The sequence below is a fragment of the Bos indicus genome, chromosome 13 (assembly GCF_029378745.1).
Source record: "Bos indicus isolate NIAB-ARS_2022 breed Sahiwal x Tharparkar chromosome 13, NIAB-ARS_B.indTharparkar_mat_pri_1.0, whole genome shotgun sequence".
Classification (NCBI taxonomy): Eukaryota; Metazoa; Chordata; class Mammalia; order Artiodactyla; family Bovidae; genus Bos; species Bos indicus.
In genome coordinates, this window is record NC_091772.1 from 59,944,315 (window position 1) to 59,971,359 (window position 27,045).

The 27,045-nt window shown below is 43.0% G+C and overlaps 2 protein-coding genes and 1 long non-coding RNA gene across 13 annotated transcripts in view; 1 reads left to right on the forward strand and 2 right to left on the reverse strand.

Annotated features, from left to right (window-relative positions):
• RAD21L1 (RAD21 cohesin complex component like 1) overlaps positions 1-6,306 on the reverse strand; it is a 49,280-nt gene extending 42,974 nt beyond the window's left edge. For 9 of the 11 annotated variants that reach the window (XR_011570162.1, XR_011570161.1, XM_070801431.1 and 6 more), the window contains exons 1-2: positions 5,874-6,305; positions 976-1,261 (exon numbers count right to left, since the gene is read on the reverse strand). The gene's annotated coding sequence lies outside the window, so the exon portion shown is untranslated. Of the gene's footprint in view, positions 1-975; positions 1,262-5,873 lie in introns of all 11 variants that reach the window. The other 2 variants (XM_070801432.1, XM_070801430.1) reach the window with 2 other exon arrangements.
• A 15,658-nt stretch (positions 6,307-21,964) lies between these two features.
• On the forward strand, positions 21,965-23,793 carry LOC139186544 (uncharacterized). The gene is made up of 3 exons (XR_011570163.1): positions 21,965-22,540; positions 22,621-22,802; positions 23,660-23,793. It is a non-coding gene; the product is annotated as an uncharacterized lncRNA (long non-coding RNA).
• On the reverse strand, positions 22,545-26,753 carry C13H20orf202 (chromosome 13 C20orf202 homolog). Its single transcript, XM_019972799.2, has 2 exons — positions 26,544-26,753; positions 22,545-24,558 (listed from the first exon to the last, which is right to left on the reverse strand). The coding sequence occupies exons 1-2, from the start codon at positions 26,607-26,609 to the stop codon at positions 24,325-24,327; spliced, it is 300 nt and encodes a 99-aa protein (XP_019828358.2). The 5' UTR covers positions 26,610-26,753; the 3' UTR covers positions 22,545-24,324.
• Between the last annotated feature and the right edge of the window lie 292 nt (positions 26,754-27,045).

Sequence of the window (27,045 nt, forward strand, 5' to 3'; positions counted from 1 at the left end):
CCAAGGTCATTGTAAATCAACTTGAACCCATATGCCAGTTCTGGTTTTAAGAATATAAATACTTTGCCAACTTTCATTAAAAGGAATGGTGTTACTTATACATGTATAAAATGAACAATTAAGACATGTTATTAATCCCAAATTGGGATCATATTTTGCTGGTCCAGTCATAAAAACAAAAGGAATTCTTACACAAGTTTGAATAGTGTGGGTAGAGTTTTTTGTAAAGTTAAAGGTAGCTTTTGGGTAATTTAAAATATATTCAGTATATCCTCCATTCCAAGCGATTAGTTTTTTTCTAAGCCATGGGTATGTTCCATATTTCATTATGAATAGGGTAATGATCTAAACGAGGCATGGAGGGGCAAATCCTGCCCCATGCCATATGAGGGATTGACTACCATAAGTAATAAGGGCCTTATTTTTATATACCCATGGGGAAGACACTTTAGATTCTTTAAGTTTAGGGGTTCCTCGGGGTCCCCAATTGATAATGGAGCTTTCTGTAACATTTAATAATAAGTGACCTTCTGATCCCTTACATAATTTCCATTGTATCCAATTTTCAATACCATGGCTAATTTCAGCAATACAGTCATGAAGGTCAGGTGGATTCATCATGCTGGAAGTTTCCTCCTTTTCTAAAAAAGTAAGAGCAGTTAAGAGAAAGAAGGAAGTCTTACTATCATTTGATTCTTTGATGACTGACAGCCATTTTTGATATCCTGTTTTAAGACAAATACTTCCAAAACCAATACAAATAGCAGTGGCATCGGAGCCAACAGTATAATTTACCAACTGACAACCTTCTTCTTCCTTTTTAGTAGGAAGATTTTGATCATATGGTCCGGGGAGCCAGGCAGAATCATTTACGAATAAAGGGACTGGTGAATCTTCCAGAGTCACAGGTCTCAGCGGGGGAGGATTAGGTATGTAAGTCCAATAGTGATGACTATCTATAGCTTGTGTACTTACCGCCATGGTCAGCAAAGTGACCATGGCCAAGAACAGGTTGTCTGGTGTTTCTGGCAGTCTTCTTCTATGTACCATCTTCTCTGCCTCTAGAGATAGTTTCTCTATCTGTCCCCAAGTTGGCAAAGGTGCTTCTTGGGTTATTTTTGATAGAGATAGTCCAGGATTAAGGATCAGCAGTGACATGGCTCCAAGCCGGGGGGTCAAACAGTGGGTCTATATCAAAGTAGGTCCTCTTCTTTCCAGGGCCGGATTTTTCATTTTGGGATCCACCGATGTTCAACTTCTTCTGTTAAAATAAGAGCATAACCTCATCCTTGTTTAAGTAAAATCCCCTTTTCCAACTCTTATTGTCTTTCCGTAAGACTTGTTGAGTTTGTTGTAAGGTTACTTTTTTAGAAAGCAAATCATTAGCAGTTTGATTATTTGTCCAATTTTTTATGTTTAGGGAGTCCCATGTGAGCAAAGCTTGTTTGAAGTGAGAGACCCACTGATTTGCAGTTTGTCCTGTATGATGTGATGTACATATTCCAAAATAAGTGTCAATAGACCCATGGACTACTCCAGCATTGCCAAATGTGTTACATCAGTTTGCCAAATATCATTGGGAAATAATCCCTGTGGGTTAACACCTTCAGGCAATGTCGGAGTAGAATTAACTTGTTGACAGGAAGGACAATGAGATACAATATCTTTAGCTTGTTGACAAGTCAACTGAAATTTATGTTATAGTCCTTTAAATTTTAAGTGTGTTAGTTCGTGAAATTGTGATGAGAAATAAATGAAATGAGTTTAGTGTCAGTAGTATTGTTTCCTTCTGCTAAAGCTCCTGGAAGTTGTGAATGTGATCGAATATGAGTAATATAAAAAGGATTGTTTCTATAAAAAATAGCATTTGGTAATTGATTAAACAGTTGAATAATAGGCAGATTAGAGTTAGGTATTGTTACAGTCTCGATTACAGAAGTAACCTTGACAGCATATTGTGAATCAGAAACAATGTTAACAGGTTCTTTAATATCCAATAATACAGTGTAAATAGCTTCTAACTCAGCCTGTTGTATAGAAGGATATTTGGATTGCCAAATCTTCAGTAGGACCAAAATAACCTGTTTTGAGGTCCTTATCTGCATCAGTAAAATAGGTGACAGCATTGTGAATAGGCTCTATTTTTCTTATTTTAGGGAGAATGTATTTTAAGAAAATTGATTAACTTAGAAGAAGGGTAGTGGCAATCAATGTCACCAATAAAATCAGAAAGAGCAATTTGCCATTCAATATTTTGAATATATAAATGTTCAATTTGTGTTTTAGAAAATGGTACTATTATAGTCTTTGGATCGTAACCCGACAATTGTTGATTACAAGTTCTCATGTTAAATATTAACTTGTTAACCACATCAACATAAGTAGTCAATAAACTTAGTTTGTTTATGATGCAAAAAGACCCATTCAATTATAGCTTCTGTTTGCCAGATTATTCCTGTCAGAGAATATGGAGTGGGCATAATTAAGGCTGTTATAGGCTGATTTAATTCTACCCTAGTCAAATGTTGACTTTGAATTGCCTGATTAATTTGTTGTATTTCTATTTTGGCTTCATGGGTTAGAGACCGAGGACTTTTTAATTCATTGTCTCCTCGTAATATATTAAATAGATTTTTAAAGGCATAATTAGGAATACGTAAGGTTGGACGAAGGCAGTTAATATCACTTAATAATTTTTGAAAATTATTTAAAGGTTTTAATTGATCAATTTGAATCTGTGTTTTTTTGTGGAGATAGTGTTTCTATTTAATATATAACCCAAATAATGATAAGGAGCTTCAATTTGAACTTTATCTGCTGTAATAATTAATCCATACAATTCTAAAATCTTTTGGGTTTCTAAGAATATTTGTTGAAGAATTTTCTTATCAAAGTATGCTAATAAAATATCATCCATATAATGAATAATATAGGCTTGTGGATATTTTTCTCTAATTAAACATAAAGGCTCATTTATAAGGTGTTGACACAAGGTGGCGCTGTTCATCATTCCTTGTGGCAAAACAGTCCAGTGATATCGCTGACTAGGGCCTTTATTATTAATATTGGGAATAGTAAAAGCAAAATTTTGGAGCATCATTATGATTTAATGGGATAGTGAAAAAACAATCTTTTAGATCAGTGATAATAATTTTCCATCACTTTGGAATCATAGCGGGAGAAGGAAGTCCAGGTTGTAATACTCTCATGGGTTCCATAACAGCATTGATTTTTTCTTAAATCTGTAAGCATTCTCCATTTACCTGATTTCTTTTTAATCAGAGACCGGTGAATTCCAAGGGCTAGTAGTTTCTACTATATGTCCTAATTTTAATTGTTCTTCTACTAGCGTTTGTAAGGCTTCGATTTTTTCTTTTGATAAAGGCCACAGTTCCACTCATATAGGTTTATCTGAAAGCCATTTTATTTTTAATTCAGTCTTTGGAACAGTGGCCCCTAGGCTAAATTTTGAGGAGTACTAGGGTGAAGTCCCATATTAGTCATAATTTGTTTTGTCTGAGACATTATGGGAGGTATTGTAACATAAGCTCCCCATTGCATAAGTAAATCACGGCCCATAAGTTAATAGGAATATCAGTGACCAATGGTTGAAGCATAACAGTTTGTTGATCGGGCCCCTGGCAACACACAGGGCATGCACTCTGAGCTATATTGCTCATTGTTCCTATTCCAGTAATAATTGTAAGAACTTGTTGTAACTGCCAGGATTGAGGCCAGTGTTTAGAGGCAATGATAGAAACATCTGCCCCTGTGTCCACAAGTCCAGGGAATTGCCTTCCCATAATTTTTATTTCTAATTTTGGTCTTTCATCTGTAACAAAAATTTGCCAAAATACTTGTTTTCCTGTACTTCCAAATTCCTCTATTCTCTTTTTAGGAGAATTTAATTTTATATAAGGTAATAATAACAATTGAGCAATTTGATCTCCCTTAGATATTTGATAGGGAACATCGGGTTGTAGCATTGTAAGTATTTCTCCTTCAAAATCTTCATCTATTATTCCTATCTGAACTTCGACCCCCTTTAAAGTGAGATGGCTTCTTCTTCCTATTAAACCAACAGTATTTTTAGGGAGGGGTCCCCAGATGTCAGTTGGTATTTTATATATTCCCATACAGGGCATTACTACTAAATTTTCTAAGGCTGGTATGTCTAATGCTGTGCTCCCTGATGTTGCGGGGAGTAAGTCATGAACTGATTGTTTTCTTGAGGTTGAGCTGGGTAGGCAAAGGGAACTGCGTTCCAAGTGCCTGCATTGTTTTTCGGGCCCCGAGCCAGGCTCCAATTCCCGTTTCCTGACAAGGGAGTCCCGTCTTTATGAAATTTTGACCTACATTGATTTGCCCAGTGATTTCCCTTATGGCATTTTGGGCATAATCCTGGAGTCTTGATATCATTTTTTATCTTTTTAAAATTTCCTCCTTTACAGTCTTTTTTAATGTGTCCTAATTTTCCACATTGGTGACATCTCATATCCGTCTTTTTATTAGCCTTAGACAATGCTTGAGCCAGGAGTTGCATTTTATATGGTTCTGACCCAATATCCTGGCAAACTTTAAGATATTCTTCTAGAGGGGCACCCTGTGCTTTGAGAGGCTGAATCGCCTTTTTGCATTCTGAGTTAGCATTGTCATAAGCAAGAACTTGCATCAGCAAATCTCTCAAACCAGGCTGTGAGACTGTTTTGTTCAAATTTTGATGTAGCCTGGTGATAAAATCTACAAAAGGTTCCCCATTTGATTGTTTAATTTGGGTAAACGAAACCGAGGCTTGTCGGGGTGGATTTTTTCTCTCCCAGGCTTTTAAACATATCATTCTCACTTGAGTAAGTAATTGATCATTAAATTATAACTGAGCTTGGATGCCAAAATTTCCTCTGCTACCCATTAATTGACCAAGCGTTATATTAACTGGCCGGTTGGCAGTCGCATTTCTGTGACCTTGTTGATTTGCCTCATCTTGCCACCGGGTCCTAAATTGTAAAAATTCTGAGGTGGATAGGCAAGTTCTGGCTATCATTTCCCAATCACAAGGAATTAACCGGTCAACTTGTGAAAGTCCCTGAATTAGTCCCATAGTATAAGGAGAATTAGTTCCATATTGGGTACATGCCTGTTTTATCTCCCTTATAGTTTTAAATGGTATGGCTGTTGTAATCGTAATGCATTCCTCCTTGTGGGAATTGAGGATATGGTGGGATTTGAGTTACAGCCACGGGGAGAACTAAAGCGTCTTCATCCCCCTGCATAGGAACCCCTTTTTGTAAAGGCATCATTTTACTAGGCACGGTTATCTGTGGTTTAAAAGCAAATCCATCATCCCAAGGGGTTTCAGGATTGAAAGGGGGAGGCTCAACCAGAGGTGCAGTCGGACGAGCGAGCAAGATCTGTTCTTGACTTCTGTCATTCTTTTGGCTCTTATTTTTCGTTTTTGTTGATTGCTTCTCTTCCTCATCACCAATGTTATCATATAAATTCATTTCTTCCATTTGTTCTTGTAATTGTTCTGTAGAATCCCCTGAATCCGAGCCTTTGGATTGCAGTGGTCCCTAAAGCTGTGCTAATAAGATTCCCTACTGACCATACAAAGGAATCTTTTCCCCCGCGTGGGAAGGCACAGCGCAGGCAACGCGTAACTTCTTGCCATTCCTCATACCTCAAAGTCCCTCTGTCTGGAGCTAGCCAGTAGCAATATTTTTCAGTGGCATAAAACAATTCTTTAAAAGAAGATTGAGATATCTCAACCTCCGAACTTTTAAACAAAGTTTTTAACACTTGCATACAGTCACTATGCTTAGAAGGATTTTGCCCCATTGTTACCCTGATTGACAAATCCGCAGGCGTGTGCTTACCAAGGTTCGTTCCTCGTCTGAGCTGGCCGGATTTCCCTGAGTTCGCCGCCGCCAGGAGCGTAGCCTTGAGGCTGGTTTCACTTTCAGGTCCCTGTTCAGTCCAGCTCGAAACAGGGTTTCCGAAAGCGGGATACAGCGGCGGAGAATGAGAAACAAGACACAAGAGTTCAGTGAAAGGCGAGGATCAGGGGACCAACACCGCTCCCAGGTGAAGGTGCCGAAACTGAATCCGTGCCGGCTTTGCTATACTCTCAGCCGCGAAGGAAGGAACGTGCAGGGGCTTAAGCAATAACTCATGTGGCCTTCAGGGCAAAGAACAAAGTGATCATTAACCTTTCGGTAAACAAGAAACAGTAATCAGTAACAAATCAGTAACTAAGACTAATATTCTTATCTATAGATTTCCTCCAGATACGGAAAAACATGTAACTCTGAGAGGCCAGTTGGGAAACAGTCTGGGGTTGGTTTTCTGCCCCCAGGATCATATCTTATTTTCAAGATTATGAACTGTTCCCTCTGGACTTGTTCCAAGAGTCCCACGCCTTAAAGCATCCAATTTATCAATAATTATAAATTCTGTGGCCCTCACCTGGGCCTGCTTTTCTTCTATTTTTCCTGTCTCCTACAATAGTCCAACTCTCACATCCATACATGACTACTGGAAAAACCATAGCTTTGACTACACGGACCTTTGTTGGCAAAGTAATGTCTCTGCTTTTTAATATGCTGTCTAGGTTGGTTATAACTTTTCTTCCAAGGAGCAAGCATCTTTTAATTTCATGGCTGCAGTCACCATCTGCAGTGATTTTGGAGCCCAAAAAATAAAGTCTGCCACTGTTTTCCCTGTTTCCCCATCTATTTTCCATAAAGCGATGGGACCAGATGCCATGATCTTCATTTTCTGAATGTCGAGTTTTAAGCCAACTTTTTCACTCTCCTCTTTCACTTTCATCAAGAGGTTCTTTAGTTCTTTGCTTTCTGCCATAAGGGTGGTGTCATCTGCATATCTGAGGTTATTGATATTTCTCCCGGCAATCTTGATTCCAGCTTATGCTTCTTCCAGTCCAGCATTTCTCATGAATATTAGGCGTCATTATTATTGCTAAAGAGATCATCCACACTGACCTGTGCTTTAGGGACAGCAAACATTTTCCTACTTGGAATATTACAGCTTTCAATAACTAAAGCCAACTGCTACAAAGTAGGAAAAATAAAAGAGCATAAGGATCCAAGGCTGGTTTCCTCCTTTGAATTTCCATAGGATATACTGATAAATCTTGGAATAACAATAGCATTCAGTATATAGGTTATTTAAGGTCCCAGGTTCCTTGCTGATGGGTTGTCTCATTTACTCTTCAAACAACCTCAGTTCAGTTCAGTTGCTCAGTTGTGTCCAACTCTTTGTGACCCCATGGACTGCAGCGTGCCAGGCCTCCGTGTCCATCACCAACTCACGGAGTTTACTCAAAACTCCTGGCCATTGAGTTGGTGATGCCATCTCATCTTCTGTCATCCCCTTCTCCTCCCTGCTTCAATCTTCCCCAGCATCAGGGTCTTTTCAAATAAGTCAGTTCTTCACATCAGGTGGCCGAAGTATTGGAGTTTCAGCTTCAACATCAGTCCTTCCAATGAACATTCAGGACTGATTTCCTTTAGGATGGACTGGTTGGATCTCCTTCAGTCCAAAGGACTCTCAAGAGTCTTCTCCAACACCACAGTTCAAAAACGTTAATTCTTCCGCTCTCAGCTTTCTTTATAGTCCAACTCTAACATCCATACATGACTACTGGAAAAACCATAGCTTTGACTAAATGGACCTTTGCCGGCAAAGTAATGTCTCTGCTTTTTAACATGCCATCTAGGTTGGTCATGATTTTCTTCCAAGGAGCAAGCGTCTTTTAATTTAATGGCTGCAGTCACCATCTGCAGTGATGTTGGAGCCCCCCAAAATAAAGTTTGTCACTATTTCTACTGTTTCCCCATCTATTTGCCATAAAGTGATGGGACCAGATGCCATGATCTTAGTTTTCTGAATGTTGAGTTTTAAGCCAACTTTTTCACTCTCCTCTTTCACTTTCATCAAGAGGTTCTTTAGTTCTTCTTTGCTTTCTGCCATAAGGGTGGTGTCATTTGCATATCTGAGGTTATTGATATTTCTCCCGGAAATCTTGATTCCAGCTTGTGCTTTATCCAGTCCAGCATTTCTCATGATGTACTCTGCATATAAGTTAAATAAGCAGGGTGACAATATACAGCCTTGACATACTCCTTTCCTGATATGGAACCAGTCTGTTGTTCCATGTCCAGTTCTAACTGTTGCTTCTTGACCTGCATACAGATTTCTCAGGAGGCAGGTCAGCTGGTCTGGTATTCCCATCTCTAAGAATTTTCCAGTTTGTTGGGATCCACACAGTCAAAGGCTTTGGTATGGTCAATAAAGCAGAAGTAGATGTTTTTCTGGAACTCTCTTGCTTTTTCGATGATCCAACGGAAGTTGGCAATTTGATCTCTGGTTCCTCTGCCTTTTCTAAATCCAGCTTGAACATCTGGAAGTTCACAGTTCACATACTGTTGAAGCCTCACTTGGAGAATTTTGAGCATTACTTTGCTGGCGTGTGAAAGTGAAAGTCACTCAGTCGTGTCCGACTCTTTGTAACCCCATGGACTATATAGTCCATGGAATTCTCCAGGCTAGATAATTGGAGTAGGTAGCCTTTCCCTTCTCTAGGGGATCTTCTCAACTCAGGGATCGAACCCAGGTCTCCCACATTGCAGGCAGATTCTCTACCACCTGAGCCCAAGGCAAATTAGCGTGTGAGGTGAGTGCAACTGTGCGGTAGTTTGAGCATTCTTTGGCATTGCCTTTCTTTGTGATTCGAATGAAAACTGACCCTTTCCATTCCTGTGGCCACTGTTAAGTTTTCCAAATTTGCTGGCATATTGAGTACAGCACTTTCATAGCCCCATCTTTTAGGATTTGAAATAGCTCAACTGGAATTCCATCACCTCCACTAGCTTTGGTCGTAGCTATGCTTCCTAAGGCCTAGTTGACTTTGCATTCCAGGATGTCTGGCTCTAGGTGAGTGATCACACCATCATGATTATCTGGGTCAGGAAGATCTTTTTTGTATAGTTCTTCTGTGTATTCTTGCCACCTCTTGTTAATATCTTCTGCTTCTGTTAGGTCCATACCATTTCTGTCCTTTATTGTGCTCATCTTTGCGTGAAAATTTCCCTTGGTATCTCTAATTTTCTTGTAGCGATCTCTAGTCTTTCCCATTCTATTGTTTTCCTCTATTTCTTTGCGTTGATCACTGAGGAAGGCTTTCTTATCTCTCCTTGCTATTCTTTGGAACTCTGCATTCAGATGGGTATATCTTTCCTTTTCTCCTTTGCCTTTCCCTTCTCTCTTTTCATAGCTATTTGTAAGGCCTCCTCAGACAACCATTTTGCCTTTTTGCATTTCCTTTTCTTGGGAATGGTCTTGATCACTGCCTCCTGTATAATATCATGAACCTCCATCCATAGTTCTTCAGGCACTCTATCAGATATAATCCCTTAAATTTATTTGTCATTTCCACTGTATAATTGTAAGGGATTTTGATTTAGGTCATACCTGAATGGTCTAGTGGTTTTCCCTACTTTCTTCAATTTCAGTCTGAATTTAACAGTAAGGAGTTCATGATCTGAGCCACAGTCAGCTCCCGGTCTTGTTTTTGCTGACTGTGTAGAGCTTCTCCATCTTTGGTTGCAAAGAATATGATCAGTCTGATTTCAGTATTGACCATCTGGTGACGTCCATGTGTAGAGTCTTCTCTTGTGTTGCTGGGAGAAGGTGTTTGCTATGACCAGTACATTCTCTTGGAAAAACTCTATTAGCCTTTGCCCTGCTTCATTTTGTACTACAAGGCCAAATTTGCCTGTTACTCCAGGTATTTATTGACTTCCTACTTTTGCATTCCAGTCCCCTGTGATGAAAAGGACATTTTTTGGGGGTGTTAGTTCTAAAAGGTCTTGTAGATCTTCATAGAAGTGTTCAACTTCAGCTTCTTTGGCATTACTGGTCAGGGCATAGACTTGGATTACTGTGATATTGAATGGTTTGCCTTGAAAATGAACAGAGATCATTCTGTCGTTTTTGAGATTGCATCCAAGTACTGTATTTCAGACTCTTTTGTTGACTATGAGGGCTACTCCATTTCTTCTAAGGGATTCTTACCCACAGTAGTAGATATAATGGTTATCTGAGTTAAATTCACCCATTCTAGTCCATTTTAGTTCACTGATTCCTAAAATATTGATGTTCACTCTGGTCATCTCCTGTTTGACCACTTCCAATTTACCTTGATTCATGGACCTAACATTCCATGTTCCTATGCAATATTGTTCTTTACAGCATCGGACTTTACTTCCATCACCAGTCACATCCACAACTGGGTCTTGTTTTTGCTTTGGCTGCATCTCTTCATTCTTCCTGAGTTATTTCTCCACTGTTCTCCAGTAGCATGTTGGGCACCTACTGACATGGGGAGTTCATCTTTCAGTGACTTATCTTTTTGCCTTTTCATACTGTTCATGGGGTTCTCAAGGCAAGAATACTGAAGTGGTTTGCCATTGCCTTCTCCAGTAGACCACGTTTTGTCAGAACTCTCCACCATGACCTGTCCTTTTTGGGTGGCCCTACATAGCTTGGCTCATAGTTTCATTGAGTTAGACAAGGGTGGGGTCCATGTGATCAGATTGGTTAGTTTTCTGTGTTTGTGGTTTTCAGTCTGTCTGTCCTCTGATGGAGAAGGATAAGAGGCTTATGGAAGCTTCCTGATGGGAGAGACTGACTGAGGGGTAATCTGGGTCCTGTTCTGATGGGCAGGGCCATGCTCAGTAAATCTTTAATCCAATTTTCTGCTGAAGGGTGGAGCTGTGTTCCATCCCTGTTATTTGACTTGAGCTCAAACTATGGTGGAGGTAACGAAGATAATCAGTGACCTCCTTCTAAAGGTCCCATGCAAGCACTGCTACACTCAGTTCCCCCAACCATGCAGCAGGCCACTGCTGAGCCACGCCTCTGCTGGAGACTCCTGGACACTCATGAGCAAGTCTGAGTCAGTCTCTTGTGGAGTCACTGCTCCTTTCTCCTGGGTCCTGGTGTGTACAAGGTTTTGTTTGTACCCTCCAAGAGTCTGTTTCCCCAGTCCTGTGTAAGTTCTGGCAGCTCTATGGTGGGATTAATGGTGACCTCCTCCAATAGGGCTTATGCCATACCCAGGTCTACTGCACCCAGAGCCCCTGCCCCTGCAGCAGGCCACTGCTGACCCATACCTCCTCAAGAGACACTCACAGTTCTGTCTCAATCTCTGTGGGGTCTCTGGGTCCTGGTGTGCACAAGGTGTTTGAGCCCTCTAAGCATCTCTGGCAGGTATGGAGTTTGATTCTAAATGTGATTTCACTCCTCCTACCATCTTGCTGGGGCTTCTCCTTTGCCCTTGGATGTGGGGTATCACAAGGTAGTTAATAATTCCCCTCCTATTGTGATGAGGAAGTGGCCCGGAGAGGAGAAGCCATGGGTACAGGGTCACATATTTGGGAATGGTTTCACTCCCTTTTTCCCACCTCAGGGAACTGCGTCACAGTGACCACTCAGGCAGACCTCTGGGAGATGTCCTTGATGCTAACTTCTTAATATCAATCCATAATCAAGCCCATCTGGAGAAGGCAATGGCACCCCACTCCACTACTCTTGCCTGGAAAATCCCATGGATGGAGGAGCCTGGTAGGCTGCAGTCCATGGGGTCGCTAAGAGTCAGACATGACTGAACAGCTTCACTTTCGCTTTTCACTTCCACGCATTGGAGAAGGAAATGGCAACCCACTCCAGTGTTCTTGCCTGGAGAATCCCAGGGATGGGGAAGCCTGGTGGGCTGCCATCTCTGGGGTCGCACAGAGTCGGACACGACTGAAGCGACTTAGCAGCAGCAGCAGCAATCAAGCCCATCACTTTACCTTCAAATAGGACTTTATTCATTTCTCACTGTCTCTACCCTCTCTACCACTTCCCTACTAGAGAAGCTGTAACAGCTTCCTCAGCAATCTCCCTCATGTCACTTGCCTCCCTTGAGCCCATTGCCCACACTGCAACCAGAGCGGTCTCCCCTTATAAAGCTCTTTAAGTCTTCCTGTTGCTCTTAGAATAAAACCAAACACCTTCCTGACAACTACAGGGTCCTGCATAGCTTCCCCCTTACTTATTATTCTTTCATGTTCTATGAGTTGATTTATCCTGACCACAGTGAATCTTCAGTTTCAGGGTCCTTGCTTGCCTGGGCCCCTCCAAGGTCCTGGGAGAACATAGCAATATGTTCAGCAGGGTATATGTTTTTATAAACATTGCAGAAGTAAGGTATTTAACTATAATCCTTTAAGATCATTGTCTTTCAACTCTCCCTCTGTCATAATATATTGTTCAATGCAGTACTGGAAGGATACAGCTAAGACAGAGTTGAGTTAGGTGTACATTACTTTAGATTCAGATGTGTTATGGACTGAATGTTGTGTCCCCCGAAATTCATATGTTGAAATCCTAATCTCCAATGTGATAGTATTGAGAGATGGGGCACTTGGGAGATAATTAGGTCATGAGGGCTCCATGTTGATGGGTTAGTAATGTGGGATTAGTTCCCTTACAAAGGAAACCTTTCAACCTTTCTGCCACGTGAGGACACAATGAGAAGACAGCTGTCTATGGAATAGGAAACAGGATCTCACCAGACACTAAGTCTGCTGGCAACTCGATCCTGGACTTCCCAGCCTCCAGAACTGAGAGAAACAAATGTTTGTTGTTTAGCCACCCGGTCTGTGGTGGTTTGTTGTAGTGGCCCAAACAGACGAAGACAAGAACCGTTTATGTGGTTCGCAGTCCCTTTCATCTACAGGTGTGCCATTGCTGTCCATCCCAGGGCAGAAATGGCTTCCAGGAATACTGCTATTGTCCACTGTGCTGACTCGCCCTGCACTGTGACAGGAAGGCACAGGGCCACAGGTTATGGTAGTGCCCAGCATCAGGGGTGTGTACAAAATGGGTGGGGAAGAGATTTGAAACACAGTACCAGAGCTAGTCTATAGAAAAGTCTGTTGATCATCAGATGTATTAAACTATATGCAAGGACTTGGTTCCTAGCAAAGCCCGGTTAGGAAATGGCAACCCACTCCAGGAGTCACTTGCCTCCCTTGGGCCCATTTAAGATTGTCTTTCAACTTTCCCTCTGTCATAATATACTGTGCCTGGGGAATTCCATGCACAGAGGAGCCCAGTGCAGGTCCCAAAGAGTCGGACATGACTGAGCAGACACCCACGCATGCAAAGTCCGGGCAGTGTATCTGGCAGTGCAGCTTGTACAATTATAAATGTCCTGCATGTTTTTTCCTCCTTTCTAATAGAAATTGAATGAACTAAAAGATATCAAAGTCCTACGTTTGTAGGGATATGGAGAACTGTAAATAGCAAGCATAATATATCTATGAGGGAATTTGAGTGTTTTATGATCTCATAGTGTTGGGTTATGTCTCACTTAGCATTTCTGTCCTAACAGTGTCTTACAAATAAGTGACCTGTAGATCATAACAAAAGTGGTAGAGTAGGCCTTCCACATCCACAGGTTCTGTACCGTGGATTCAATCAACCTCAGCGAAATATTTGAAAAAAAAATTCCAGAAATTTCCAAAAGCCAACAGCCATACAGTGACAACTATTTACCTAGCATTTACATTGTGTTAGATGTTATAAGTAATCTAGAGATTATTTAAAATATGGGGGTGTGTGAGTAGGTTATATGCAAATACTATATCCTTTTACATAAAGGACCTGAGCATCTGTGGATTTTGGTATCTGCAGGGGAATAATTGTCCTGCAGATTGTTGTTCTTTAGTCACTAAGTGAAAGTGAAAGTGAAGTCGCTCAGTCGTGTCCAACTCTTTGCGACCCCATGGACTGTAGCCTACCAGGCTCCTCTGTCCATGGGATTTTCCAGGCAGTAGTACTGGGGTGGATTGCCATTTCCTTCCCCAAGTCTCTAACTCGTGTCCAGCTCTTTTGCGACCCCATGGACTGTACCTACTGGGCTCCTCTGTCCATGGGATTTCCCAGTGGGTTGCTATTTCCCCACAGATACCAAAGAGTAACTGTAATTCATTAAGAGGAATAGATACATTTCATATCAAAGTAATGAATAGACTTGATTGTGATAATCTAATTAATTAAAAGAAGAGGATTATAGGACTTCCCTAGTGGTACAGTGGATAGCAATCTGCCTCTGCCAATGCAGGGGAAACGGGCTCAATCCCTGTCTGGGAAGATCCCACATGCCGAGAAAGCAACTAGGCCCATGCACCACAATGACTGAGCCCACATACTGCAACTATTGAAGCTCACATGCCTAAAACCTGTGCTCCACAATAAGAGAAACCACTGCAATGAGAAGCCTGAGCACAGCAACAAACAGTAGCCCCTGCTTGCCACAACTAGAGAAAGCCTGAGCACAGCAACAAAGACCCAGCGCAACCAATTACAAAAAAAGTGAATTCTATAAATACATTGGGGGAAAGATTCAAATTTCTCATGAAATTTGACATGAAATACTGACATGGATGAAGATAATGTGGAATTCATACTATGCTACCACATGGGGATGCTGACAATAAAACTAGTTAATGGACTGTCAACTCAAAAAGTATTTAAGCTTAGTCACTATATAAAAGGACTTATGTCTGTGTTTCCATTGCTGCCTTACAAATGGCAATACTATCTTTCTAGATTCCATACACATGCATTAGTATGCGGTATTTGACTCTCTTTCAGACTTACTTCACTCTCTGCAGTAGGTTCTAGGTTCATCTACCTCATTTGGACTGACTCAAATGCATTCATTTTTATATCTGCAGGGCAGCAGTGGAGACACAGACATAGAGAACAGATTTATGGACATAGTGTGGGAAGGAGAGGGTGAGACAAATTGCAAGAATAGCATGAAAACATATACATGCCATGTGTAAAATAGCCATTGGGAATTTGCCGTGTGACACATGGAGCTTAACCCATGTTCCTGACAACCTAGAGAGGTGGAATGGGGTGGGAGATGGGAGGGAGGTTCAAGAGGGAGGGGACATACGTATGCACATGTGCATGCTAAGCTGCTTCAGTCATGTCCAGCTCTTTGCAACCCTTATGGACTGTAGCCTGCCAGGCTTCTCCCTCCATGGGATTCTCTAGGCAAGAACACTGGAGTGGGTTGCCATACACTCTTCCAGGGGATCTTCCTGACCCAGGGATCGACCTGCATCTCTTGTCTCCTGCATTGGCAGGCAGGCTCTTTACCACTAGTGCCACCTGGGGAAGCCCCGATATATGTATACCTGTGGCTGATTCATGTTGATGTATGGCAGAAACCAGCACAATATTGTAAAGCAATTATCCTCCAATAAAAAAAATTTTAAAGAGTTATAGCTCATGTATTAATGTTAAAGAAATTTAGAATTTTTTCAAATTTGACAATAATCCTAAGAACTTACATAGCATTAAACTTTACAACTTAGAGAAACTTGTTTAAACTACCCACCAAAAAAGTCAATCTTATAAAGACTGAATTATTGTCTTTATTTATAGAAATAAATCATTATCTTATGGCTATATGGTCAAAGAATATATAGAAAAAAGTTACAGAGCTATATCATGGCAGCTAATTCATAAAAATATTATGCTGTATTTCCAGAGTTTATGATTTTACCATTTGTGTGAGTTTTTAAAATTTCATAATTTGCTGTTATTTCTTCCATAGTTATAAAAGAAAAATTCCCCTCTTTAATGTACTGCTGCACTTATGACTTTTTATTCTTTTTCTTTACTCAAAGAATATCCTAAATTTTATAAGCTTCAGGGCACGTAAAACCTATCTCTGTTCCTACCCAGATCTGTGTTCTTGCTCCCTGTGTGGTAGCCATATATTAAATCCTTTCTATGCCCATTTCTTGGGAAAGTGCCTGGCACACCAGAAAACTACTTGTAGATAAATGAATGAAATTGGAATGCAAGAATGTCGACTACAGGAAAGCATGAATTTTATCCATTTAGTTTTTTTTTTTTTATATTCTGACATCCAGAACAGCATCTGACACATAGCAGATGCACCATAAGTATTTTTCTACTTTTTAAAAAAATATTTATTTATTAAAAAATATTTCTTTTTTATTTGGCTGTGCTGGGTCACAGCTGTGACACTTGGGATCTTCAGTTGTGGCATGTGGGATCTAGATCCCTGACCAGGGATTGAACCCAGGCCCCCTGCACTGGGAGTGCTAAGTCTTAGCCACTGGACCACCAGGGAAATCCCTTCAATTTACTTATTTTTAATTGAAGGATAATTGCTTTACAGTATTGTGTTGGTTTCTACCAAACAAAGTATTCTTCTAAATTAGTCCAGACCTGTTACCCTTTTTATTGCAGATAATGCTTCTTTTCATTATCTCTGGTTATTCCATTTACAAAGCACTTCCACAAGGTCTCCCACAGCTCTGACAGGTGTCATTTTCATTTCAGAGTTAAGGTTCAGAGGAGGAGAAGTAACTTGCTACAGGTCATTCAGTCAGTGGCAGAGCCGAACCTAGATCTCAGGGCCAGAAAGTGTCAGTGTCCCCCCCCAGTATAACCCGTTCCTCAGTAAGAAAGCAGACAGTGAAGGCAGTCCCACAATGCAGAGCAGGCTGGTTAACCGAAGAGTTACTCCACATGGACACCAGGTGGCGCCCATCCACCGAGTAAGTCTCTTAGTCCTTGATAAGGAACACAAAAACGTTGATCAGAAAGAAACCAGAGTTTGAACCACCAGTTTCATTTGCTTTCAACTGCCCCGCTTTTCCTTCATTGACCACCCGCTCTTTGGGTCTCAGTTTCCTTTCTGTCAAATGGGAATATCAACAGGTATTTCCTAGCCAGGTGATATGCTATGGTGTCCACGCATAGCCCATGTTCAATAAGCATCTGTCCTCATTCTTCTGACAGGGCCCATGGTAACCCCTGGCTGTACAAAATTCTCTTTAGCCCTGCACATTGACAGAGAATGATTTCCAGTAGGAATGAGCAGGAAATTCCTTTTTGTTGATCCTTTACTGTGCTAGATGGAAAAGTGGCCCCTACATCCTAATCCCTGGAGCCCATGAATGTTACTTTACATATTATATCTCCATTTTAGGAATGTAGGGCTTGGGTTTCAGTGGAACTAAGTGGCTCCAAATAACACATTGAGTAAATCTCAGATCTACCTTCTGCCTGAGCAGAGCTCTGAGGGTGTCTTTGCAAATGTGATTAATTTAAGGATCTTGAGATGAGGGATTATCCTGGATTATCAGGTGAGTGTTAAATGTAATCACATATATCCTCAGTAAGGGGAAGGCAGAGGGAGATTGTTCACACACAGAGCAGAAGGCAGAGGTGTAGCTTCAAGCCCAAGAACGCCTGCAGCCACCAGAAGCCAGACAAGGTCGGGAACAGATTATCCCCCAGAGTTTCCACAGGGAGTGCAGCCTGGCACACATCTTGGTTTTGGTCCAGTGAAACAGGAGCAGGACTGTGACCAGGGGGCAGAGGAAGGGCAGAATTCCCATCTTATGAACTGGATTCACGATTTGCTGGGAGAAAGAAAGGGGCTGCACTCCTGGGGACATCCTGACTCTGGGTCTGCTCACCAACCATGGTGATTCCAGGGGGTGTCGTCTAAAGATGTCTTTGAGTTCCTTTCACATACACACATACCCACACATACACACACGTAGACTGTCTCCCCAGACTCTGCCAGAAGGAGCGGCAGGGGAGAGGGGGACACAGGAACCCAACATCTCTGCATCCTCTTTCCCACGGAACCCCTCCCTCCACTTCGTCTGATAGGAAGAGCACCGTTGTGCTGTGGGTCAGAGCTCTGCTTAGGCAAAAGGTAGATCTGAGATTTACTCAATGTGTTATTTGGGGCCACTTAGTTCCACTGAAACCCAAGCCCTACGTTCCTAAAATGGAGATATAATATGACCCTTGCAGAGCTGCTGAGTGGGTTCAGTGCAGCATTTTTACACTGTTTCGTATGGTGCTGGTAGTCAGGGTAGATGACTGATAATGAAAATGAAGAGTTTACATGGCACATACACAGCCCTTGTTAGAAGACAGGCATGGCTGTAAACATTTTACATGTGTTAGCTCACTTTCACGACAACCTCAGAAGGTAGGTATATTATCATTCCCATTCTATACATGATGAAACTGAAGCACAGAGAATTTAATGACTTGCCCAAGGGCACATCATTAGTAAATGGAAAGCTGGGATTTGAGCACGGGCAGTGAGACTCCAGGCTATACTGAGCTACTACACTGTCTTGAGCTAAAAAATGGTAGCTGTTATTATTCATTATAATAGCTAAGATTGATGTGCCAGGACGATGCTGATTCACTGCATTTGCTCAATAGGTATATGAGGTAATTAACTGTTGTGTCTGCACTTTACAGAGGAGCAAATGGAGGCAAGAAAAGTTATGTTATTTGCTTAAGGGCATAGAATTAATATATAGCAGACCTGGGATTCAAATCCAGGCATGCTGGTGTCGTGGCCCTTACTCAATTACTGCATTATACTTCCTGTGTATTGACAATGGTGATGAAGGAAAAGAGATAGAAGAAGAAGAGGCAGAGGAGAGAACAAATCTACCTTATACTAACCTGCTATGATGCACTTAGATGTCAAAGGTTGAGCTGATTCAATAGATTCCCTTTCTATGGACATCAATGTAGAGAAATAGCAGGACCATGAAATCTTTAGCAATGGAAGTGGATAAACAAAAAAATGCAGAAAGAAGACCAGAAAGTAAAGCCCAAACATAGTTAAAGGAAGCCAAAGCCAGGAAGTAGGACAGATGGCAGAACAGCCCCCGGCCCTTGGTTCTCAGCCTTCCCTTGAGGGTTTGGGGCTGGTGGACACTCAGTTCCCCAACTCCAACTCGGAGGCTCCTTTCAGCAGGTCTAGGTGGGCCTGGGTGTCCCCGTTCCTAGAGTGCACCCTAGGAGCTTCTGGGGGATGGTGGAGACTGATGAGGACCCACTCTGATGTGGTGAGGAAGCCAGTTGTTGAGAGAGAATAGAGAGTGTGTTTGTCACAGTGGTGCTTGCCAGACTGTCATCCACACCTCACATTTCCCAGCCAACTCCCTCTCCTGGCTGGGACACACCATGTGACTAATTCTAGCCAATGGGCTATGGGCAAAAGGGACACATGTCACCGCCTGGTTAAAATGTGGAAGAGACAGTGTGTGACTCTCCAAATGTATCTTCCCTGCTGTAGCATCAGATGACATCGCAGATGATGGCTGGGTCCCCGAGCATGAGCACCTTCCCTGACACACACCCCATGCCCCCCACAGGAGTGTAGGACATGTAGTGTGAGCCAAGGAGGGACCATGGTTGGGTTGAGGTTTTGAGATCTCAAGGTTGGTTTGTCATAGCAGCAGAGCTGAACACACCTCTTAGGAACACATTGAATGAAACACAGTAAGGCTGGAGTGACGAGTGAACTCTTGTAGACCCAGACCTACCCTTCACTTCCTGGAGTTCCTTCTGTTGGATTTTGATGAGATTCTGCTTATCATTCTGCCTGAATTTATAATAAGCCCCACCTAGTCCTTGCAGCTGGTATACCACACTGGAAACCTATCCAGTCTTACACGGAGTGGTGGCTTTAAAACACGTATGCAAGTTTTTGATGCTCCTCCCATCAAGAGATGGTCTAATTCTCTTGCCCTTGCATGTGAGCTGGGCTTGGTGCCTGGCTTCTTCTGCAAAGGATACAATGGATGTGACACTGTATGACCTTCAAGGCTGGGTCATCAAAGCTATACAGCTTCCTCTTGACTCTTCAGATGCTCATTCTTGGCACCAGCCACTATGCTATGAGGTAACTCAGGTCACATAGAGTGTTCATGGGTAGGTGTTCCAGCTGACAGTCTCAACTAAGATCCCAGGTAACAGCCCACATCCACTGCCAGATATGTGAATAAGCCTTTGGGATGAATCAAGCTGGACACCATATGACTGTAGCCACTTGAAAGACCAAAAGCAAGAGCTCCCCACCTGAGCCCAGTCCATCCCCAGAACCATGGGAAGTGTGATTTAGTGCAACGACGAATGGTTGTTGCAATAATAAAATGATGATGTTTTAAGTTTGGGAGCATTTTGTTACACACCAGTATACAGCCAGAACACACTCCACAAGATTGTCACACCTGGCCCAGGTCTGGATGCTCGCAGCAAGTAAAGACGAGCCTCTGATCCTTTCTGGTTAAATCACAGTGTGAGCCCTGAACTGCCTGTCCTGACAATAAGTATCACATCTTGTACTGTTGTTCTGCTCCTAATTTTTTAGCTTCTGACCTCGTCAGTCCTTTTCCCGTCTGTGCCCCCTTATCTCCTCACTCTTGGATGCAAGGCTTTGGTGTATAGTCCTGTCTTTGCTGCCTCAGCAGAGAAAACCCTAGATTTTCCTTCATGATCACGATCCCCAGGCTCCCTCTGGTGTGCACTGGTTGGCTTGGACAAACATGATCTGTAACCCTGCCCTCCGGGAACCAGCACTGAGGCTGTCATTTCCACTCCAATCCCCTTGTCCCCCAGCATCTGGGCTCAGTCTGAGTTTTTTCTGACCTGGGATCAGAAATTAAACGTTGGTTCCAGAGGTGGGATCTCAAAAACAACAAATACCCCAGCAGAGGGGTGGGTTTATCTTCCCAGATTAGTAGAGACGGGATTGGCAGATGGTCATGGTTTGAGGGCCCAGCTGTGGGAAGTTGGGAGAGGCAAAAGGGGCTAGTGGTTGGCATTGGGCATGGGAAGCAAATGTCACTGTTACTTTGTATGGTCAGGCAGATATTTTGCCTGATGATGGTTGCTAACAAGCTTGTCTATTTGTAATAGTCATAGTTTCACAAATCAATATATTTGTGATTATACAGTAATAATAATGGTATCATTTATTAGCCTTTACAATGTCAAGTGCTGTGTAAGGTGGGTTATATGCATTCTACTATACAATATATATATTAATCCCATGAGCTAGATACTATTTTTATCCTTTCTTTTATAAATGAGATAACTGAGTCTCAAAGAGTAAGTAAATGGTGGAGATCAAAGATCAAAAAGTAAGTAAATGGTGGAGCTGGAAATAAACTCAGGTTAACAACTACATAAGTAGGAACATGCAAGTTAAGGTCACAGTGTAACACCATTTTGCACTCAGTATATTGGCAAAAATTAAGAAGATTGATAATACCAAGTGTTGGCGGAATATGGAGGAACAGGAGCTCTTGGATACAGCTTGTGGGAGTGTAAGCAAATGCCCCACTTTGGAAAATACATTTCTTGTAAACTTGAGTATTCACATACCTCCAATTCAACTCTTTGCTATACAGGTATCTGTCGCTTTTCTAAAGTTCACTTGATGCCATTTCACTTTTATGAGAGATATACATTTGTAACTGTTTTTGTGAATTGAAAGAAAGCCCAAGTTGATTTTCATTTTTACAAAACTGAGTGAAAAGTGAAACTGATGTTCAGTGTTTGATCTGGGGTGAGCTGTTACAGAGGCAGCAAACACCCTGGGGAGGGGCAGCAGGGGGCAGGGGGGACTGGGGCCACCAAGCTCCTTCCCCATGAATTTCCCCAGGAACTGCACTCAGCATCTCTCTGCACCAGGCCACCATAGCTTTGGTCTGGCTTTGACCTGTGTCTGTGCTTTATCTCAGTCTATCTCATTTTGTGCCTCTGTTACCAAGATCTGTCCTAAGGTAACTGTTTCTTCACTTTACACAGTTTCAGCTTGTGAGATGTTTCATGGGAACACTCTACTTTTGGATAGTGGAGGAAACCTGTATATCCTAGAGCCACTGTGCTTATGCACATGAACAGACGTGATTACAACAGCATCGGTAATGATAGCCCAAAGTTGAAAACTGTGTCAGTCAGAGACAGGCTGGAGACAGAAACCACCCTAGTTATTTTAACAGAGAGAATTTAATATAGAGAATTGCTAACCAAGTATAATGTTGTTAACTGGATGACCAAAAGGTTATAAAAAGATCTCTAAGATAGAATGAAAGTAGCACTTCAGGAAGCATCTACCACACCCAGGCCTGAGGGAACAAAGAGAAGAGGCTGAGATGATCAAAACTGAAAAACATAAAGCAGGAGACGTGCAGTACTCCACTTCAGGTATCTAAGAAAGAAGGTGTGCTCAGCTGGGGCTCGAGTCTTGGAAAGCAGGGTGGGGCCAGGAGGGCAGGAACTCAGACTTCTGGGGAGGAGATTCTGGCTGGAGCTCTTGGCTCTGCAGTTGGGGGAAGTGCCCCATGGAGCTGAACCTAGAGCCCTGAGAAGGGGTTGCTGACTGGTGCCACAGGAGGAATTGCTGCTGTGAGGTGAAGGAGCATTGCTGGATGATGCTCATGGGAGCAGGAAGGCCACCAGAGAAGCTAAAGAGAAGAAAGATGAAGAAGCAAGTCTTTTCTCCTTCCTCCAGCCCTTCGGTGTCCCTCTAGCTCACCCTGCTTATTGGCAAAGTCTAACCAGCTCCAGCCCCAGCATCACAGAGCAGGTAATTTTTAAATTTAAAGTATTTATTTTTAACTGTGGTGAAATATAACATAAGATACATATCATTTTAACCATTTTAAGGTGTATAGTGGCATCAAGTACGTTCACGCTGTTATACCACCATCACCGTCATCCATCCACAGAACCTCTGTCATTTGGTAACACTGAAGCACGGCAATCCTTAAATGACTCCCTGCTCCCCAACTCCTGACATCCAGAACTACCTTCTGTCTCCATGAATTTGACTACTCTAGGTACCTCGTGTGAGTAGAATCATACTGTATTTGTCCTTTTGTGATTGGCTTATTTCACTTAGCATTATGTCTTCAAGTTTCACCTATGTCTTCAAGTTATAGCAGTGCTAAAATTTCCTTCCTTTTTAAGGCTGACTAATGTTCCATTGTATGTATGTGCTGCATTTCGTTTATGCATTCAGCCATTGATAGAGTACAATTTTTCGTACTATCAAATACTGTATAGAAACAGCCCCAGGTTAGTCTGACTATGGACACTGTATATATAATACAACCCTCCCCCCACCCTTTGCCTCCTTATGCAATGGGTTTACTTTTTCAAAGCCATTAAAAACAATATCCTAACAACGTGCCAGAAGATTTTCAAAAACAAAAAAAGCCTGATGATAATTGGACCATCTTAACACCAGGACATTATTTTCACCTGTTCCATTTAAAAGTCTTTCTTATAGGCAAATACAATTTTTAAAAGTTATTACTCCATCCCATATAATTGAGGGTTCTGCCACATCATACATCTTGTTGCCTGCCAAACAGGGTTGGTGTTGCTAACCCTGAATGAGGGAAAAACAATTTTTTTTCCTGATTTCTCTTCTTTGTTTCTTTGACCATCTGGACCGTTTTGGTTGCAAATGAGGGGAACCCTACTCAAATCAGCTTAAGCAAAAACAAACTGGTGCCTGAGTTCATAGGTGATAGTGGTGGAATTTTCTGTTTTTTTGCTCTGGATAGACAACAGGAGTAACTCACCGAACTAGAGTCTGAAACCAGGGACTAAAGAGAGCCAGCACCCTTCTGGCCTGCCCGTCTCTTGAATGACCCTCTCTCTGCTTCTCTTTGAACAGCTTCTTTGTTTCCTACTCCAGGCAGGTCTCTGTCACCTCACAGTAATCCTGGCCACTGGCAGACCCAGCTTTGCAACTTCAGAAGAACAAGTATCAAGAGGGTAATGCCAGAGAAGGTTTGTGATTGGCTCTGTGAAGTCACATGGGCCACCCACTGGGCCAATCATGTTGTTAGGATGATGATGAACTGTAATTGCCCAAGCCTGGTCACATGCTGATCCCTATGGCCAGGGTGGTTGTAGGGCCTGTTGCTTTCAGATAAAGGGAAATAAAAGGCCTGAAAACAATCATCAAGTCACTACATGGGGTTCTGTTTTTCACCATGGCAACACTGGATAAACACCCTGGCACACTGAGCTCTTTCTTTGTTTTAATAATCACCTTGTGAGAAATTCCCAAGAATAGGATTACAACCATGGTGCTGGCCAGAAGCCATATAACATGTTTCTGTTTCCCAAATGTATTCACATCTCTTAGCTTATTTGTGAAATACTGCTAAGTGACAGGAGAGGAGAGTGACACAGAGAAGCTGAGTGACAGTTCCAGGGACATAGAGTGAATGAGGGCAGGGGTAAATCCAGAGCCTGGACTTCCTGACTCCCATTCCAGTGCTCTCTTTCAACAGCATCACAGTCAAAGTTTAGACTGGTTGGGGGAGGGTTAAAGTCAAGGTCATCTCCGGCCTGTTAAGGGAGGGAACTTCGTCTGCTGTCTACCCCTTGAAGGAGATGGGCCAGGCGCCTGGAGGGAAAGGGTTGGCGGCCCCTGCCTTCAGAGCCTGCTCGAGCTCTGATGGGGGAGGTCCCGCCACTCGACCTGGCGTCCTCCCACTGGACACTCTCTGTGCGGAGCTCCTCCAGGACGCTGTGCAGGTGCCTCAGTGTAAGCAGGAGTCTCTGGTCTTGGTCCTGCATCTCAGTCTAGGAGAGAGAAGAAGCATGTGAGGCAGCGGCCAGAGCACTGGACATTTCCCAGAAAGATGTCTCCTTCACTGTCTAATCGGAGACAAGCCCACAGCCTCACAGAAGCCATGTTTTCACTGAAGGCTCCTTTTCTTCATCTGCAAAGTGGAAAGCAAATTACTTGCCTTCCAAGGATCTCTCCCTTGTTTTAGATCCCAGCAGGACTTTGGGGGCTTTATGATTCCAGAACTGGAGGAAGAGCACCAGACTTTTATCCATGGTAGTTGTTGGTGCTACTGATTTGTTCTCTTAGCTGCGTAGAGTGACGGACATGCTTCCCTGATAGTCAGTTGGGGCTCCTTGGCTGGGCTCCAGAGGGGAGTCCTTGTGGAGTCATGTAAATTCCCAGTGATAGAGGTTAAAGCAGGCTTGACTGGGAACCTTACCAGTCGGGGACCAGTAAGTGGAGACTCAAAACTCACCTCTTGGCATCATGTGGAGGTGGGGGTGCATTTGGATCTGGGAGGCCCCTCTACCTACAGATCATTCCCCCTTCCCCCACCTGTTCTTCTTCCTCATGGGTAGGAGAGAAGTACTTTATCAAATGAAAATCAGCTCTTTGAGTTCAGATACTAAGCAGTCTTAACGTGGGGACACAGTGTTTAGGGGAGCACAAGGAGGGAGCAGCACACAGCCTATAATTAGCTGTGGCTCCGCCACTGGAGTCCCCTGGACCCATGAGGATCCCTACTGGGCCAGCCCCTCCCACCAAGCTGGGACAGGCCTGGGTCCCAGCTGGTCTGTTGCCTGGCAACCCAGGCAGGTCATTTTTGGACAATCCTTTCTGTCCCTGCATCCCACCCTCCCCTGAGCCAGAAGTAGAAGCTCATGTTTTTTGTTTTTTTTTTTTTAGTTTTTTAAGTTGTTGAATTGATCAGTCTATTTTTAACCGCCCTCTTCTTCCTCTTCAGGATGATAAGTTCTCCCAGGGTTGAAACTGGCATATTGAGATACAAACCTTGGGCTCCCTTTGGGGTTCCCCCAAACCACCTCCTTCTCTCTCTTGGCTAGTGTCCCCACATACTATGGGGGCATCCTTTTATTTTTGGACTTGGAAGAAACATCACAAGGAGAGATGTAAGACCTGGCTTCCTGAGCAGTTACTGAGGAACCAGGTAACACCGTTCATAAGCTCAGGAGAATTAGTGCCCCATGGCGTGGACATCTACAGACAGGAAATGGGAGACAGGAGTGAGTGGGGTGGATAAACTTCTCTCGGGCAGAGTGCAGCTCCTCCTCCAGGCAGAGAGTCCCACAGTGAGGAGAACCAGCTGCCAAGAGGGCTGCTGGCCTCTTTAGGGCTTATTTGTAAGTGGCATCCAGTTGGGTAACACAAGGCATCTGCTGGAATAGTACTGGCCTTTGCCCCCGCACCTCTTCCCCTCACTCTCACCCCTCTGGGCTTGCACCTCCAAATAAGCAGGAATACCCCAGAGTTTGTGCAAGTGTCTGCTTTCTAGAAGGCCCCGGCTAAGACAGCTCTGGTACACCATTTCCAGCTGGGCCAGGACTGTAAGAGCCAGGGTAGATGTGCCAAGCAAGCACAAAGTGAATTATACCATCCCCTCACCAAGTTCTCACAATAACCCTTGTGATGTTAGTACTATTGTCATCCCCCTTTTACAATAAGGAGACTGAAGTTCAAAGCCATTTGCTAGAGGCCACAAGCCACAGAGCTGGGCACATACCAGACTCAGTGTAATTCTAAAACCAGTCTGGCAAGCACTGCACCCAGAGCCTCCTATGTAGGCCACGACCTACTTATCCCAGCACCTGGGGTGGCAACTGTGCACAGTGTGGCTGATCCCAGATGGGAGCCTGTGGGGCCTACACCCCAGCCTGCAGCTCTGCCCCAGCCTAGGGGGCCCCTAGGAGGTAGGAACCAGGGGACCTTGGAAGATGTGGGGTGAAGGTGTAAGGTAAAAAGAAATACAAAGCCTTACCAGCTCCTTTCTCAGCCACTCCAGGGTCTGCCCGAGACTCGAGGTTGGCTCTTCTTTTGTTTTCATCTCAGCTCCTCGGGGGAAACCTTGATGCCGAACTGCTCTGCTTATGGACCTGAGAGACCTTAGACTTGGACAGTCCGGCTCCCTTCTTTGGGCCAGGATCGGGGCCTGGCTAAGTCACTGAGGATGGAGTTAATGAGAGCAGGAAGTGGCTCATGTTGAAAAATGTAGGTTTTTTTTTTTTTTTTTTTTTAAAGGGCTTCAGTACTTTGAACAGAGCAAGGAGGGAGGAAGGAGGAGAGAGATCATTGAGCTACGGGTGTCTCAGTGCCTGTGGGCTCCAGAATCCAAATCTGACGCCCACAGGATCACAGAAGCTTTAAATGACAAAATTAATAATTATTGTGGAAATAGGTGTCCATACTTTTTGGCCACATTGTTTTCTGAGGGCTTGTTCTAAATTATACATATATGTGTATATATACACACACATACATAC